At 46.8% G+C, this 14,515-nt stretch overlaps 1 protein-coding gene across 1 annotated transcript in view; it reads left to right on the top strand.

Moving 5' to 3' along the window:
* Positions 1-14,515, top strand: part of itprid1 (ITPR interacting domain containing 1) — a gene marked incomplete at its 5' end in the record, with an annotated part of 144,329 nt that overhangs the window by 119,857 nt on the left and 9,957 nt on the right. The window contains one exon of the mRNA XM_083631848.1: positions 10,540-10,809. Within this exon, the coding sequence (XP_083487974.1) occupies positions 10,540-10,809 (270 nt within the window). The remainder of the gene's footprint in view (positions 1-10,539; positions 10,810-14,515) is intronic.

Genomic DNA, 14,515 nt, shown 5'->3' on the forward strand with positions numbered 1-14,515 from the left:
TCACAGTCAGAAGGTCCTGAGTTCGATTCTCGCCTGGGACACTGTGGGCACTGTGGTTGTGTTCCCCCCCATATCTTCAGTGCCTACTGCCCAGGTGGGGTATCTCGTTGTAAGGGCCTTTCTCTCTGTGTGGAGTTTGCATGTTCTCCCCGTGCTCCCCCAGGGGGTTCCTCCGTATATAACCCCCCCCCCCTAAAAAATCAGATCGTCATCGTCATCCGACCAGTGACGACAACATCCGAAGTTGGTCCCCGGGCGCTGTACGAGAAAGCGACCACTGCTCCTGGCCTGCCCCCCGGAAGAAAGGACATGCCTGGATGGGTTAAATGCAGAGGACACTTTTCACCGGCCACCGTCAGCATGAGTGTGTTGTGGCCGCATGCATGTGTTGTGGTGTTCGTGTGACAATAAAAGACGGGGCTTGTCCCGTTACGAGAGTTTTTTTTATTTTTTATCACACAATATTCTGTGGGCCTCGAGAAATCACTGAAAACGCTCTGAAAGGGCTGGCACTGGGAGCATCCATTTTCCAAAAGTGGCTGGCACTCAATGAGTTAAGAGAAGTGACGAGAAGCACTCCAAGTCAGTGACAAGGACTCTGATGAAGGTGGTGACGATAACGGCGGGCTTAAGGAGAAGCCAGTCACAGCGGCCATATCGGGATTTTAAAAAGCCTTTTTGTTTGGAAGAATGATCGTAGGCGAACCAGACGATCTACCCAGCATCCCCCCCGCCGCCCCACTCCCCCAATTCCTAGATGCCGCAGTCTGCACAAACAGAATAAAACTGAATTCTGTTAGCACCAGCTTTTGTGATGAAACGGAATCGGACAAAATCCCCTAAAGGTTCTGTTTACAGCAGAAAGTTTATCGCAGACCTCGAACTGAAATGTATCTGGTTTGAATCCACGTGATATCTCGAATCTGCGAAATTTGCTGATGAAGAACGACACAAGAGCCTTAACTGAGCCTTAACACAATGATTTGTGGGTCTTGTGTTGTCTGTCAAATTTCCCACCTTACAAATATGTCTTTGAACACACCCTAAACTTCAATGTTCACTTTCCACTGATGACCATGATGATCATAGCAAAACATTCTCTGGACATGAATTTTGAATGATATTGTTGCAGAAATCTCAACAATGTTGGATACTGCATTTACATGAATTTTGAATGATATTGTCGCAGAAATCTCAACAATGTTGGATACTGTATTTAAATGTTAATAATATGCTTGACTCAGATGTCTTGTATTATGTTCTTATTTAATTTGTTAGTAGCTCAAGTAATTTCCTGAGTACAAGTAATTGAGTTAATTTTCATTAATTAACACATTGAGTGCCAGCCACTTTTGGAGAACGGACGCTCCCAGTGCCAGAGTTTCAGAGCGTTTTCAGTGATTTCTCGAGGCCCACAGAATATTGTGTGATATTACTATGTAAACACCGAACACGCACAAAGAACGAGGAGACTCTCTTCTATCATCTGCAAAAAAAAGTTTATTGATCCCATTTTCCGTTCTTTAGTTATGAGCCGGAGAAGATAGCTTGATTTAGCCAAAAACAGCAATTTTTTTCTTGAAGCTGAGATAATGAGCCTTTTGTGAAATTAAACATTTCAAGCACATCATTGACTCTGAAGCTAATATTTTCTGATATAATGACACCTCAAAAATAATTTCCTTCAATAAAAGAGTGAAAACAAAGGAATTTTGTTTGGCCAAATAATATGTTTTAGCTGCAACCAGCAGCGCTGGCCCCTGCGTGCGCAGACCCTACACCTTCTTGCTGGTCTTGATTTACTGCTGGTGGGCATCAGATAGCCTATTGTAGCTTGTTTGCTCTCTATGCATCGAGCCTGCTGCCTGGGTGTGTGTGTACTGTCAATGGTTGTATGCTGTTAGTGCCCTGCGTGCCCCACCCCCCTCCTCCTCCTCCTCCGTGGTGGGAGGAGTCGTGTCTCTGCTGCGGTTTGCTCTGAGTTTGATCTGCACTGAAAAGTCCGCTGCCTGCATCCCCCCGCTTTTTTACAGCGTGTCCTCGGCTCCCAGCTGAGAATAATGTAACTTTTCAGAAAGACGCTGGTGTCGCCGTGTCGGCAACTAAATCATATGGATGGACTATCGCAGCGGACACGGATGGGGCTCAATTGTGGCAGCAGATGACTGCCGTTCACAGGCACAGCTAACGTTATGCTTCAAGCATATCGATGCGATTTCCGTATTCCGTTTCCTCATGACTTCTTCTCTCTTTTCTCCTGGCCTTTGTCTAATCGGGAGGGCACTGTCGCCACCTAAGGGTTCTGTAAAATAGGTTAGACACATTCAATAGCTCCCATATTGTAAGAGGCGATGTAAGAGGCTTAGATCAACATCCCCCCGTCAAAATATGAATTTGGAGTTATTGACGCCATTTGGCGTCGCTGGCAGCCTACGGTAAATTTCTCCTGACGCCATTTGGCATCGCTGGCACTCAATGTGTTAAAGTAACAATACTTGTACTTGAATAGGATTTGTCAGTACTCTTTCCACCTCTGTAATAACCGTATACAAATAAACACACAATGCGAAGCTTTCTTACACAAACGATAACCCTAACCTTAACCAAGTTGTTTTACAAACAACACACTAGGGGCCGAGGCGTCTATAAGAGTGTCTGTCCGTATGTCTGTCTGTCCCAAAGAAAGAAAGTAAGAAAGTGGCCAGGTCACTGATGATATCATACAGTTCTTTTGTTTCAAATTGTTTTTATTCGTTTTTAAACAATACAAACAAGAAAAAGCAAACCCCATAGAAGACAGACAATACAAAATAAGTGCAAGGTTGCATGATGTCATACGTGTATACAATCTCCTGAGTATTTGTGATGCAATGACAACCAAGTGTAAAAAGCAAAGATATCATACAGTTCTATAAGGCTTGGGGCCCTATCTTCGCAAAAGCGGTAATTTAGTGTTTGCGTTCGTTTAACACCGTGCACAATGAAAATTGGAGGCGGGCACTATAGCGCATGCCTGTTATAATTGTACTGGGCATAGGCATGCCACATGCCAAAGCAGGCGTTTCAGCGCTAAAATGTGGGGATAGATGGCATTATCCTATCGTCAGCAGCACGCAATTACTTTGCGCTAAGAGCTTTGAAAAACAACTTTTAGGCGCTAAAACACTCGCTGCGCTTGACCGCACCATAATCTCCGCCATAATCATTATGCACGGACGTGCCACGCCTTGACATCAAATTCTGCTGCTAAAATTGGGTAACCAGCAAATTATTCGGTGAGGCAATCAACTATAATTCACTGAGAAACTTTTATCACATCGCAAGGAGGGGTTATGGTAAATGAATTGAGAAAACATGTACATTGTAGCCTACTTGCAATAGGCTATTCGACCTGAGTGCAGCCTTCGATACCGTGAGCCATACCATCTTGCTGTCCAGACTCAAAGCTCTCGGTATCGAAGGCACCGCACTCAGTTGGCTCCAGTCCTACCTCTCCAACCGCTCTCATTTCATTTCCCTCCACAATCACTCCTCTGCCTCCTCCACAGTCACACATGGTGTCCCTCAAGGTTGTGTACTTGGCCCACTCCTCTTCATCATCTACATCCTCCCCTTCGGTCAGATCCTCCGCCACTTCAACCTCAACTTCCACTGCTACGCCGATGACACCCAGATTTACCTCAGCACTAAATCCCCCCACAACCCACCCATATCAACTCCTGTCTGTCTGAAATAAAAGTCTGGATGCAACAAACTTTCTACAACTCAACAGTGACAAAAAAATCATTGGCTCCAAATCCACCCTCAGCAAACTCAACAACCCCTCACTCACCATCGACTGCACCACTGTTTCCCCATCTCCTCAGGCACGCAACCTTGGTGTAATCCTCGACCCCACCCTTTCCCTTGAGCCCCACATTCGCCAAGTTGTCAAATCTTCATTCTACCATCTCCGCAACATTGCCAAGATCTGGTCCTCCCTTTCTCATCCTGCTGCCGAAACACTCATCCACCCCTTCATCTCCTCCCGTCTCGACTACATTACATACATTACATTACGTTATTTGGCAGACGCTTTTATCCAAAGCGACTTACAATAACACATTTTTGTCAGCAATAGAGCAATCAACTATGGAGCACAGTCTATGACAACTACAACTTCTGAAAGAACAGTGGTACAAGTTTAGGTTAGTGGTACAAGTTTAGTTTTTTTTTTTTTTTTTTTTTTTTTTTGGAAAGAGAGAGAACGAAGTTAAATCAAGAAGGGCCCAGATGGAGCCTGAAAAGGTGTGTCTTTAGTCTTTTCCGAAAGATCGGCAGTGATTCAGCTGTCCTGACCGAAGGTGGAAGCTCGTTCCACCATTGAGGTGCCAGCGACGAGAAGAGTCGAGATCGGGATGAGCGACTTTTGAGCCCCCGTAGCGAAGGAGGGGCGAAGCGACTTGCACTGGTGGAGGAGCGAAGGGACCGCTGAGAGGTTTGGAACCTGACCATAGATTGCAGGTACAGGGGAGCTGACTGGTGTACAGCCCTGTAGGCCAGTACCAGTGACTTGAATTTGATGCGGGCTGAGATGGGAAGTCAGTGGAGGTCCTGGAAGAGGGGAGTGAGGTGAGAGAATTTGGGTTGGTTGAATACCAGACGGGCTGCAGCGTTCTGAATGAGCTGAAGCGGTCGGATGTCGGTGGCAGGTAGGCCGGCCAGGAGCACGTTGCAGTAGTCCAGGCGGGAGATGACAAGAGACTGGACCAGGAGTTGAGTCGCTTCTCTTGTGAGAAAGGGACGGATTTTGCGGATGTTGTAGAGAGAGAACCTACAGGAGCGTGCTGTCGCAGCTATGTTGGCTGAGCAAGACAGCTGGTTGTCAAGGATCACCCCAAGGTTCTTAGCTGTTTGGGAGGGAAGTACAGTGGTGTTGTCAATTGAGATGGAGAGATCTGCGAGAGGGCAGTCTTTCCCTGGGAGGAAGAGTAGCTCTGTCTTACCAAGGTTGAGCTTGAGGTGGTGGGCAGACATCCAGTCGCCAATGTCTTTGAGGCATGCAGAAATGCGAGCCTCGATTTGAGTGTCGGAGGGGGGGAAGGAAAGGAAAAGCTGGGTGTCATCAGCATAGCAGTGATAAGAAAAGCCATGAGAAGAGATCACATAGGCAAGAGATCTGATATAGAGAAGGAAAAGTAAGGGACCCAGGACTGAGCCCTGGGGGACACCGGTGGTAAGAGGACAGGATCTGGAGAGGGACCCTCTCCATGAGACCTGGTATGAGCGGTTCGAGAGGTAGGAAGCAAACCAGGAGAGTGCAGAACCTGAAATGCTGAGGTCAGACAGAGTGGAAAGAAGGATTTGGTGGTTGACTGTATCGAAGGCAACAGACAGGTCAAGGAGGACAAGAACAGAGGAGAGGGATGAGGCCTTAGCAGTGTGAAGGGCCTCTGTGACAGCAAGAAGAGCTGTCTCAGTGGAGTGAGAAGCCTTGAAACCGGACTGCAGAGGGTCCAGGAGGTCATTTTGGGAGAGATAGAGAGAAAGTTGTTCGGACGCTGCTCGTTCGAGGGTTTTGGAAAGGAATGAGAGAAGAGAGACAGGTCTGTAGTTCTGAATAGCAGTAGGGTCAAGGGAGGGTTTCTTAAGCAGAGGCTTGACTCTTGCAGTCTTTAGAGCAGGTGGAACAAGACCAGAGGACAGAGAGGAGTTAATGAAGGTAGTGAGGAAGGGAGATATGTTAGGTGAGATGGTTTGGAGGAGAGATGAAGGGATAGGATCGAGGGGGCAGTAAGTGGCTCGGTTCGAGCTGATGAGTTTAAGCACTTCATCGGGAGAGAGGGGAGAGAAGGAAGGAAATCCAGGGACAGGGGGCCGGGAAGCAGGATTGGAGTCGGGAGTGTTAGTGAGGGTGCCTGGAGGATGGAAGGAGGAGCTGATGTCATCCACCTTTTTAGTAAAGAAGGTTACAAAATCATCAGCAGAGAGGGAGGAGGGAGGGGGAGAGGAGGGAGGGTTGAGGAGCGTGGAGAAGGTGGATAACAGTTTACTGGGGTTGGATGCAGAGGACTGGATTTCAAAGATGAAGAAGGAGGTTTTTGCTTTGGGAAGAGAGAAGGTGATAAAGTGGTGGTCGGATACAGGAAGAGAGTCACAGTGAGGTTAGTGGTGGAGCAGGATCTGGTGAAGACCAGGTCAAGCACATTCCCTGTTTTGTGAGTAGGAGGAGATTGAGAGAGGTAGAGGTCAAAGGATGAGAAGAAGTTAAGGAAAGGCAGAGATTGTAAGGTTACTGGCTGGATGTTGAAGTCTCCCAGAAGGATGAGTGGAGTACCATCCTCAGGAAAGACGGAGAGAAGGGTGTCCAGCTCGTCCAGAAAGTCACCAAGCAGACCAGGCGGGATTACCACAATGTTGAGCTTGATGGGTAGGGATACGGCAACTGCATGGGACTCAAAAGATGAGATAGACAGATGAGAGAGAGAGGTGACAGTGTAGGTCCATTTGGGAGAGATGAGGAGACCAGTGCCTCCGCCACGGCCAGAGGCTCTGCGAGAAGGAATAAGCAGCAGAGAAAGCTGCAGGAGTAGCAGTGTTTTCAGGAATGATCCAGGTCTCTGTGAGAGCTAGGAAGTGGAGGGTTTGAGATAGAGCATGAGCCGAGATGGTCTCAGTTTTCTTAACAGCCGACTGACAGTTCCAGAGACCTCCGGCAATAGTAAAAGGACTATTTGTGCGCTTAGGGTAGGAAAGATTACCGGGGTTACTACACCTGAAGCTGCCGTGTCTACGGCGTCTGTGGGCTGATGTTACAACAGGGATGGGGAGAAAACACATAGTTAGGTAGATGAGTAGTTAGAATAAGAAAGGTAGCAAAAACCCTATTCTCTGGCCTCCCCTCGATGGACTCCCGCAGAAAGACTCCCTCGTCTTTGTGCCCCAAGTCTTCGTGCCCAGAGGCTTCGTGCCCAGAGGCTTCGTGACTACTGCAACTCACTTCTCTATGGGATCAACTCCACCCTCATCAATAGACTCCAACTGGTCCAGAATGCAGCCACCCGACTCCTCACCCACACCAAATCCTGGCACCACATCACCCCAATCCTAAAACAACTCCACAGGCTTCCCGTCTCCTCCCGGATCACCTACAAAATCCTCGTCATCACATACAAAGCTCTTCCCCAACTGGCCCCCCATATCGCACCAACCTCCTCTCCCCCTACCAACCCTCCCGGTCCCTCAGATCCACCAGTGCCGGCCTTCTCTCCACTCCCAAGTCCAACCTCCGCAGTTTCGGCGACAGAGCTTTTTCCAGGGCAGCCCCCAAGCTCTGGAACTCTCTCCCCCCGGACATTAGAGAATCAGAGTCCTTCACTGTATTCCAATCCCGCCTCAAGACCCATATCTTCTCCTCTGCCTTCTCTTAAGTTCCCCCTGCGTGTCCCTGTGTGTCTGTGTCGTGTTTGTCCATTGTCTGTTGCACCTTCGTCGCCGCCGCCCTTTTAGTGTTTAGTGTAAAGCGTCTTTGAGTCCTTGAAAAGCGCTATATAAATCCCATATTTATTATTATTATTATTCACCTTCACCTGCTATAACCCGGAGGGTCGTTGGCATCACAACCGATCTGTCACAGCTCTCTCCATCTCTCTCTGTCCTCGGCGGCAGCTCAGTGTTTCATCGAGTTTTAATTGAGTCCACTGTAAACCCTCCAATCTTTTATTTTGTCTCCGCCATTTACCCACTGCAAACACGTTTCTATTGTCCCACACCAGTCAACAAAATAACCCGAATTGCATCAAAACTCAGATGTTTTTAACAGGTATATGATGTGATGATGTTGTTATGAGATAGGGATAATATATACAGTCAATAGGCCTACACCTATCCAAATTACGCATGGGGAGAAGACCCCTACCAGTTTGTCTACAAGCATCAGAGAGGCACTGATGATGCAACCAACAGCATAGTGTCTAAACACCTCGATAACCCCAGAGCCTATGCCAGACTGCTGTTTGTTGACTTCAGTGCAGCTTTTAACACATTGCAGCCCCATGTTCTCCTGAAAAAACGGCACCAGATGAATGTAAACCCATCTATTATAAAGTGGTACCACTCATTTTTAACCAACCGCACCCAGCAGGTCAGGGTAAATAGGACCCTGTCCGAACTTGTCATCACCATCACATACGCACTGGCGCCCCCCAGGGGAGTGTTAGTTCCTCAGTCCTGTTCACCCTGTACACCAACGACTGCACAAGCAGCACTGCCAACAGCTACATGGTCAAATTCTCAGACGACACCACTATCCTGGGTATCATGTCTGATACATCTGACACACGTGAGTACAAACAGGTGATTGAGAATTTTGTCCAGTGGTGCAGCGAACACTATCTCATTCTGAACACCAAAAAAACAGAGGAGATGGTGTTTGACCCCAAATCTATAGGAGACCACTCACCAGTTATCATCCACGGCCAGAACATAGCCCAGGTTGATTCATACAGATACCTGGGCACACACATTGACAATAAACTTACATGCAGTGTTCAGGTCGAAAACGTCTGCAGCAGGGTCCAACAGCGGCTGCACTTCCTTCGTAAGCTGAGCGTCTTTGGCGTCAACCAGAAAGTGCTGCTGATCTTCTACCATGCCATAGTAGAGAGTATCCTCTACCCATGTTCTCCACCCCGAATACCAGCTTCTCCCATCTGGCAGGCGTTTTAGAGTCCCCCAGTGTAGGCTCAACCTTTTTAAAAACTCCTTTGTCCCCCTATCCATCAAAGCCCTAAACAGCAAGCTAACTAGAGGCTGCCCCCGGTAAAGCAGCTTTTCATTTGTTTAATGGTTTTAGCTGTAGGGCTGCTTAGTGCTTAGTGTCCTAGTTTTATTTTATTTTATATATACTGTATAGGTATTGTTTTTCTTAGTTTTTTTATCGCTTCTTTATATATTTTATGCATTTTCATAGCTATACGGCTGCTTAGTTCATTTAGTTTTTACCTGTCTTGTCTATTTTATATTCTACAGCAGATATTACGGTGTTGTACATCTGGGCAATGTGCAATTCTGTTCTGTGATATGTGTATGTATGTGGTGTGGATTGTATGTATGTACTTGTTATTTGTATTTTAACAGCAGCCACTGTATGTGTCAAAGACAAATTTCCTTCGGGACAATAAAAGTCTATTCTATCCTATCAAAAGAATTACAGCATGACTCACGCAAACTGTATTACAGGGACTGCAAGGTCCCTGTAAATCTGGTTTGATTGATCTAACGCCCTGGCATTGCCAGGCCACACCTGTGAATAATTCTGGTGGTTAACACCGCCCAAATCCCGTTTGCGCCGTGCATAAATTATTTGGCACACCTCTAATCTGCGTTTGCGCCCGTTGTTGTGACGAGATATGCTTCCCCGCGAGTAATTGCATCGCCACCATATTTTGGGGCTGTTTTAACTTAAAAACAGGGAGGTCATGCGACTGGTTGTACGTAGTCTTTCTGATTTATAACTTATAGTACCCAAGTTTTCCCACAAACTGCGACTTTGTTGACTTGCAAAGTTATTATCTTTTAAATTGACAAACATAAATTATGTGTACGCCGTGGCATAGTTCAAATGGAATTAAAAAAGTATTGTCTCTCACCGTTCACCCGAACTGGGAGGGGAGGCACTTATGATGTCATAAATTGCCGATGATATCATACAGTTAGTACAGTTACTAATGGCGTGGACTGTTGGCCAGGTCACTACTATAGAGATTATGTCATATCACAGATGTCATAAATCTCATATTGTCACAATGGCTCTGCATTTGTGACACATTCATTACAGACATTGTGACATCATCAGTGATGATGTCATCATTGATGATATCATCAGTTATGTCAATTAAGCAACATCGGTGTCTCACAAATCACTTACACCGAGCAATTGTGATACGGGTGCGTCGAAGGGACAAAATAGCGGCATGCGATTAACGTGGTAAAAAAAACGCATTATGGTCGGCCCTTAATCGCATCGCGATTAACGCGTTAACGGTGGCAGACCTAGTTAAAATTAAATCCCTCCACGGAACTTTTAAAATGGTTATGAAATACTGGTGCCTCTATATGAAATACATGGGCAAATGAGTCCGTCGGCTAGGAGATTGGCCAAAGACACCCCCCCCACCCCAACCCCCACATTAACCCCCAAGGCGCCAGTTCATATGGCATTAAACCCAGAGGCACCAGCTCATACGACATTAACCCCCAAGGCGACAGTTCATATGGCATTAACCCCCGAGGTGCCAGCTCATACAACATTAACCCCCGAGGTGCCAGCTCATACGACATTAACCCCCGAGGTGCCAGCTCATACGGCATTAACCCCCGAGGTGCCAGCTCATACGACATTATTAACCCCCGAGGTGCCAGCTCATATGGCATTAACCCCCGAGGTGCCAGCTCATACGACATTAACCCCCGAGTTGTACAGTAAAAGATGGATTGTCTTTCTTTTTGCACTGATATTCTGATTATTGTTTGTTGTTGTTCTTTTCTGTTACCGAGCAGAAGATGCACAGGCTGTTGAATGAGCAGTCTCTACTCTGCTCTCAACTCAGACTCCTCCCACCTGAAGCCACGCCCCCCTCATCTAGCAGCAGGACAGTAGCCACGCAGTGCTGCCTGCTGCCCTGGCTCCCAGACCGCCTCCCCTCCCAGGGCACCTGGGACTTGGAGTCCTCCACACGCTCACTTCCTGGGTCGGAGGGTGTCTGCGAGGGCCTGGGCTGCTCTCCCACTAAGGCAGACAAGCTGGACTTTGTGGGCTTCCTCCAGAGAGTAAGATGATCACATGTTTTCCTATTTTGTCTTATAATTTTTGAAAATGCTTAAAATACTAAATAAGCATGTTTTGTTTGTGGGTTTGCAATAACGTGACCCAATTAAAGACTAGCAAATTGCTATTTTACGTTAACAAAAGTATTGTAGGCTTTTTTTCCCTAGCCTGGTAAACCATCCGATCACAGGAACTCACATTTTTTTATTCTACGGAACCGTCTTACAAAGTGCATGGGCCAATCAGGGATGTGCCTCAGTTACCTCCGCCAAGAAGGTTATGTCTTCGGTGCCATTTGTCCGCTTGGAAGGTCATAGAGAGTTGGGGTTCGAGGGGTGGCTAGGGGGAGTGGCTGGGGGGATGTTGCCGGGTCAGGTTTCTGATGTGTTGCATATAGCATACTCCAGTCTGCTATGATCTCCATCGGGAGATCTGTTTAGGAGATCTGCCATCTCTCCTAAACCTGGCAGCATGGCTGCTGTGTTGGGATGATGCACAACTCCTACATTTAGCAAAATAGCAGCATAGGGACACGGCTACATAGGGCGCACTGCAGTTAAATTAATATTCTAAAAGTATTCCAATGACTAGTGTGTGTGACTCATGTATCCAAATGTGATCCTGGCACACACCTGGCAACCCCACTAGCAAACCCTGCACTGGAGGAGGAGGCAGGCAGGTTCAACCATGTGCATATACGCCCATGGGCAACAGTGGAGCGCTGCAACGGGTTGCAGGACAGACTGCGACAGTACATGTCCACCGCCAAGCGATAAGGGCGATGTACTCGCCTTCGCCCTGTCAGCCCTGCCCCGCTGCTGCAGCTTGGTTGGCTGCCTTGCTGTATTTCCGTCTTCAATTGGTCGATTCCAAAATGGCCCCGCCTTTCCTCACTGCCATCTGTCGCTCACCACCTTGCAAAGCATGCTGGGATACCTGGTGTCAGGACATTGCAAACGACAAGACGAGAGGTGGGGCCAAAATCTAAACAGACCAAGTGAAGATGGAAATACAGCAAGGCAGCCAACCAAGCTGCAGCAGTGGGGCAGGGCTTGACAGGGCGAAGGCAAGTACATGCGAGTTGATTCAACATTAACTGTGAGATGCCCCACAGTATGGGAGAAATGTGTTGTCAGTAGTGGGTGGGACAATCTGAAACAGCTTACCATCTGTGTTAGGGAATGGAATTTTAACCACTCCTCATCCGCTAAATGTATATATAACAGCTGATATAAACCAAATGAATCGAAACCAGGAGTCCAGGAAGATGTCTTATGAAAATATATTTATTACCATAACATTCTCTGTCAATATGTATTGTCAGAGGACTGAATCTCAATGTACCAACTGATCAATGTACAGAGTCCAAATATTCAGTGGCGATGTCACAATTTGACATACGCTTTATAGGCAAAGGAAAGCAGAGAGAAACAGAGAGAGGAGGGGGGGTTAAATGTGTGTGCGCTGCTCCAGTCTGACTGAGAGAGTTATCAGTTGTTATGTAACACGACACACTGACCAAGGTCTCAGCAAAGGAGAGAAGTCCTCATGTCATGGTAACTCATAGCATTAATTATGTGTATGCAAATATAGCTTATTGATTAGGAAATGCCAATGGAACTTATATTTTTCTCCAACAATCTGCAATAAGGGAATGCCCTACGTACCCACGTTTAGGACAAACGTTAAAGAATGGCTCAAGACGGGGGACTTCCGGTTTAGCATGTGAGGGGAACGCAAGCTCAAACGGTGGCTCCGTGCTTTTTGGACATTTATCTCCAGCTATCCTCTTAGAAACACCTTTTACCTACTTCTCAGTGTTAATTGTCATCTTGGGACAGTTTATTCCTGTTCTTTTTTAATCAAATGCCGGGATACGAGCTACGAAGTAACAAAACAACTACTGCCGAATCCGACCTCGCTTCGTTGCAGGGCGCCGCCATGACGGAGGACGGTTCCAGCGCCAATCTGCCCGCAGATTTGGAGAAACTTCGCTGTGCGCTTATCACTGATTTAGGCGCAACTCTTTCTAATCCAATCAAAGAAGCCCTGACCACAGCCCTCGACCCAATTTCGTCCTCCCTGGAGTGCATAAGAAAGGCTACGGACTCTCATGGACAACGCATCCAAGACCTGGAGAACCATCTCTCCGACTACAGTGACAGGCTTGTCGAATTGGAGCAATGCACAAAAACTCCGAGCTGACAACACTCGCCTTCTTGCGAAAACAGAGGACTTAGAAAATCGGTCTAGAAGATCTAATCTGAGGGTTATTGGGATCCCCGAGAAGATGGAGGGCCAGGATCCCATTTCATTCATGTCTGCTTTCTTCGCTGAAGTCCTGGGCAACGACTTCTTCCCGACACCACCCGTCCTGGACCGAGCCCACCGAATCGGACCAGCACCAACGGAGATTGATCGTGGCCGGCCCAGAGTGTTTATCGTGTGCTTTCACTACCACAGAGACAAGGAACGTATAGCCAGGAGACGGGGAGACCAACTTCACTTCAGAGGGAACAAGGTTTTCATCTTCCAGGACCACAGCGCCAGCACCGCACATAGGAGGGCATCGTTCAACGCAGTGAAGGCGAAACTACATGAGAAAAAGGTGAAATTTGGAATCCAAATGCCTGCTGCTCGCCTCTGGGTCATATACAACGGGGAGCGTGTATCCTTTGACTCGCCCGATCAGGCCCAGACCTTCTACGATCACCACTTCGCATGAGGACGCCGTGTTTGCACGGGCACATTGGTTTGATAAGGTAACACAACCTGGACTCATTCCGCTATAATCTACAAACTGGCTGCTTGGTGACTGGCAGTCTGTGTTACACTAGCGTTGGTAACGTTAGCATTTATATAAGGTTAGCTCTATACTGAGCGCACGTTAAAACCCACTGATGTTGACATTAACGCTACGTTAGTCTGTGGGTTACGCTAAGTGGCGGTAAATACACTCGCGCATATGTTTTATGTGATTTTGCTACAATGTGAAACTGAGTTTCTAGTTAATTTTATTTGGTGTGATTAGGAAATATATTTCCGCTAAACTAATGCTGATCATGGTTGCTGATTCTGTCCGTGACATGTTTTGTCTACTTGGGGGTGAAGAGGAAAAGATGTTTTTGTTTTGTTTTGTTTACTTCCGGGTCAAACCACCAGTCTTCCCTCCGTGATGGCAGATTACAAACCAATGTATATGGGTAAATGCCGCCACCTACTGTGTGAACGAAATAACTGCCTGGGCTTCTCAGAGGCCTCATCTTGTCTATTGTTTACATGGACTTGACCATTTGACTTGGTTAAGATGCGTGAGAGTTGTGACAAGAGGAATGTTTTTTGGTTTTTGGTTGGTTTGATGGTTTTCTATCTTTTCTTGCCTTGTAAGAAGGGACAGGCAAAACAGGAATAACATAAATAAATAAAATACAAATATATATAAATACAAAAACATAAATAAAGCCTAAGCTTACAGCAATTTGATTTTGATAATTACGCAGCAGTTTGATGCTGGCATATGGCATAAACCAGAAAGAATAAGATAAGGATGAGACATCAATAGCTTTAATTTTCACATACCCACACATACACGTCCATACACAAAACCTGAGCACGCATACACAGAGCACAGATACAAAATTTAAACACATTCACATCAAACACATACCCACTCATAAATAAGCTTAGCACTTGAGCATTAATACATAC

Source organism: Poromitra crassiceps (assembly GCF_964638095.1).
Source record: "Poromitra crassiceps genome assembly, chromosome: 2".
In the NCBI taxonomy this organism is placed as follows: domain Eukaryota; kingdom Metazoa; phylum Chordata; class Actinopteri; order Beryciformes; family Melamphaidae; genus Poromitra; species Poromitra crassiceps.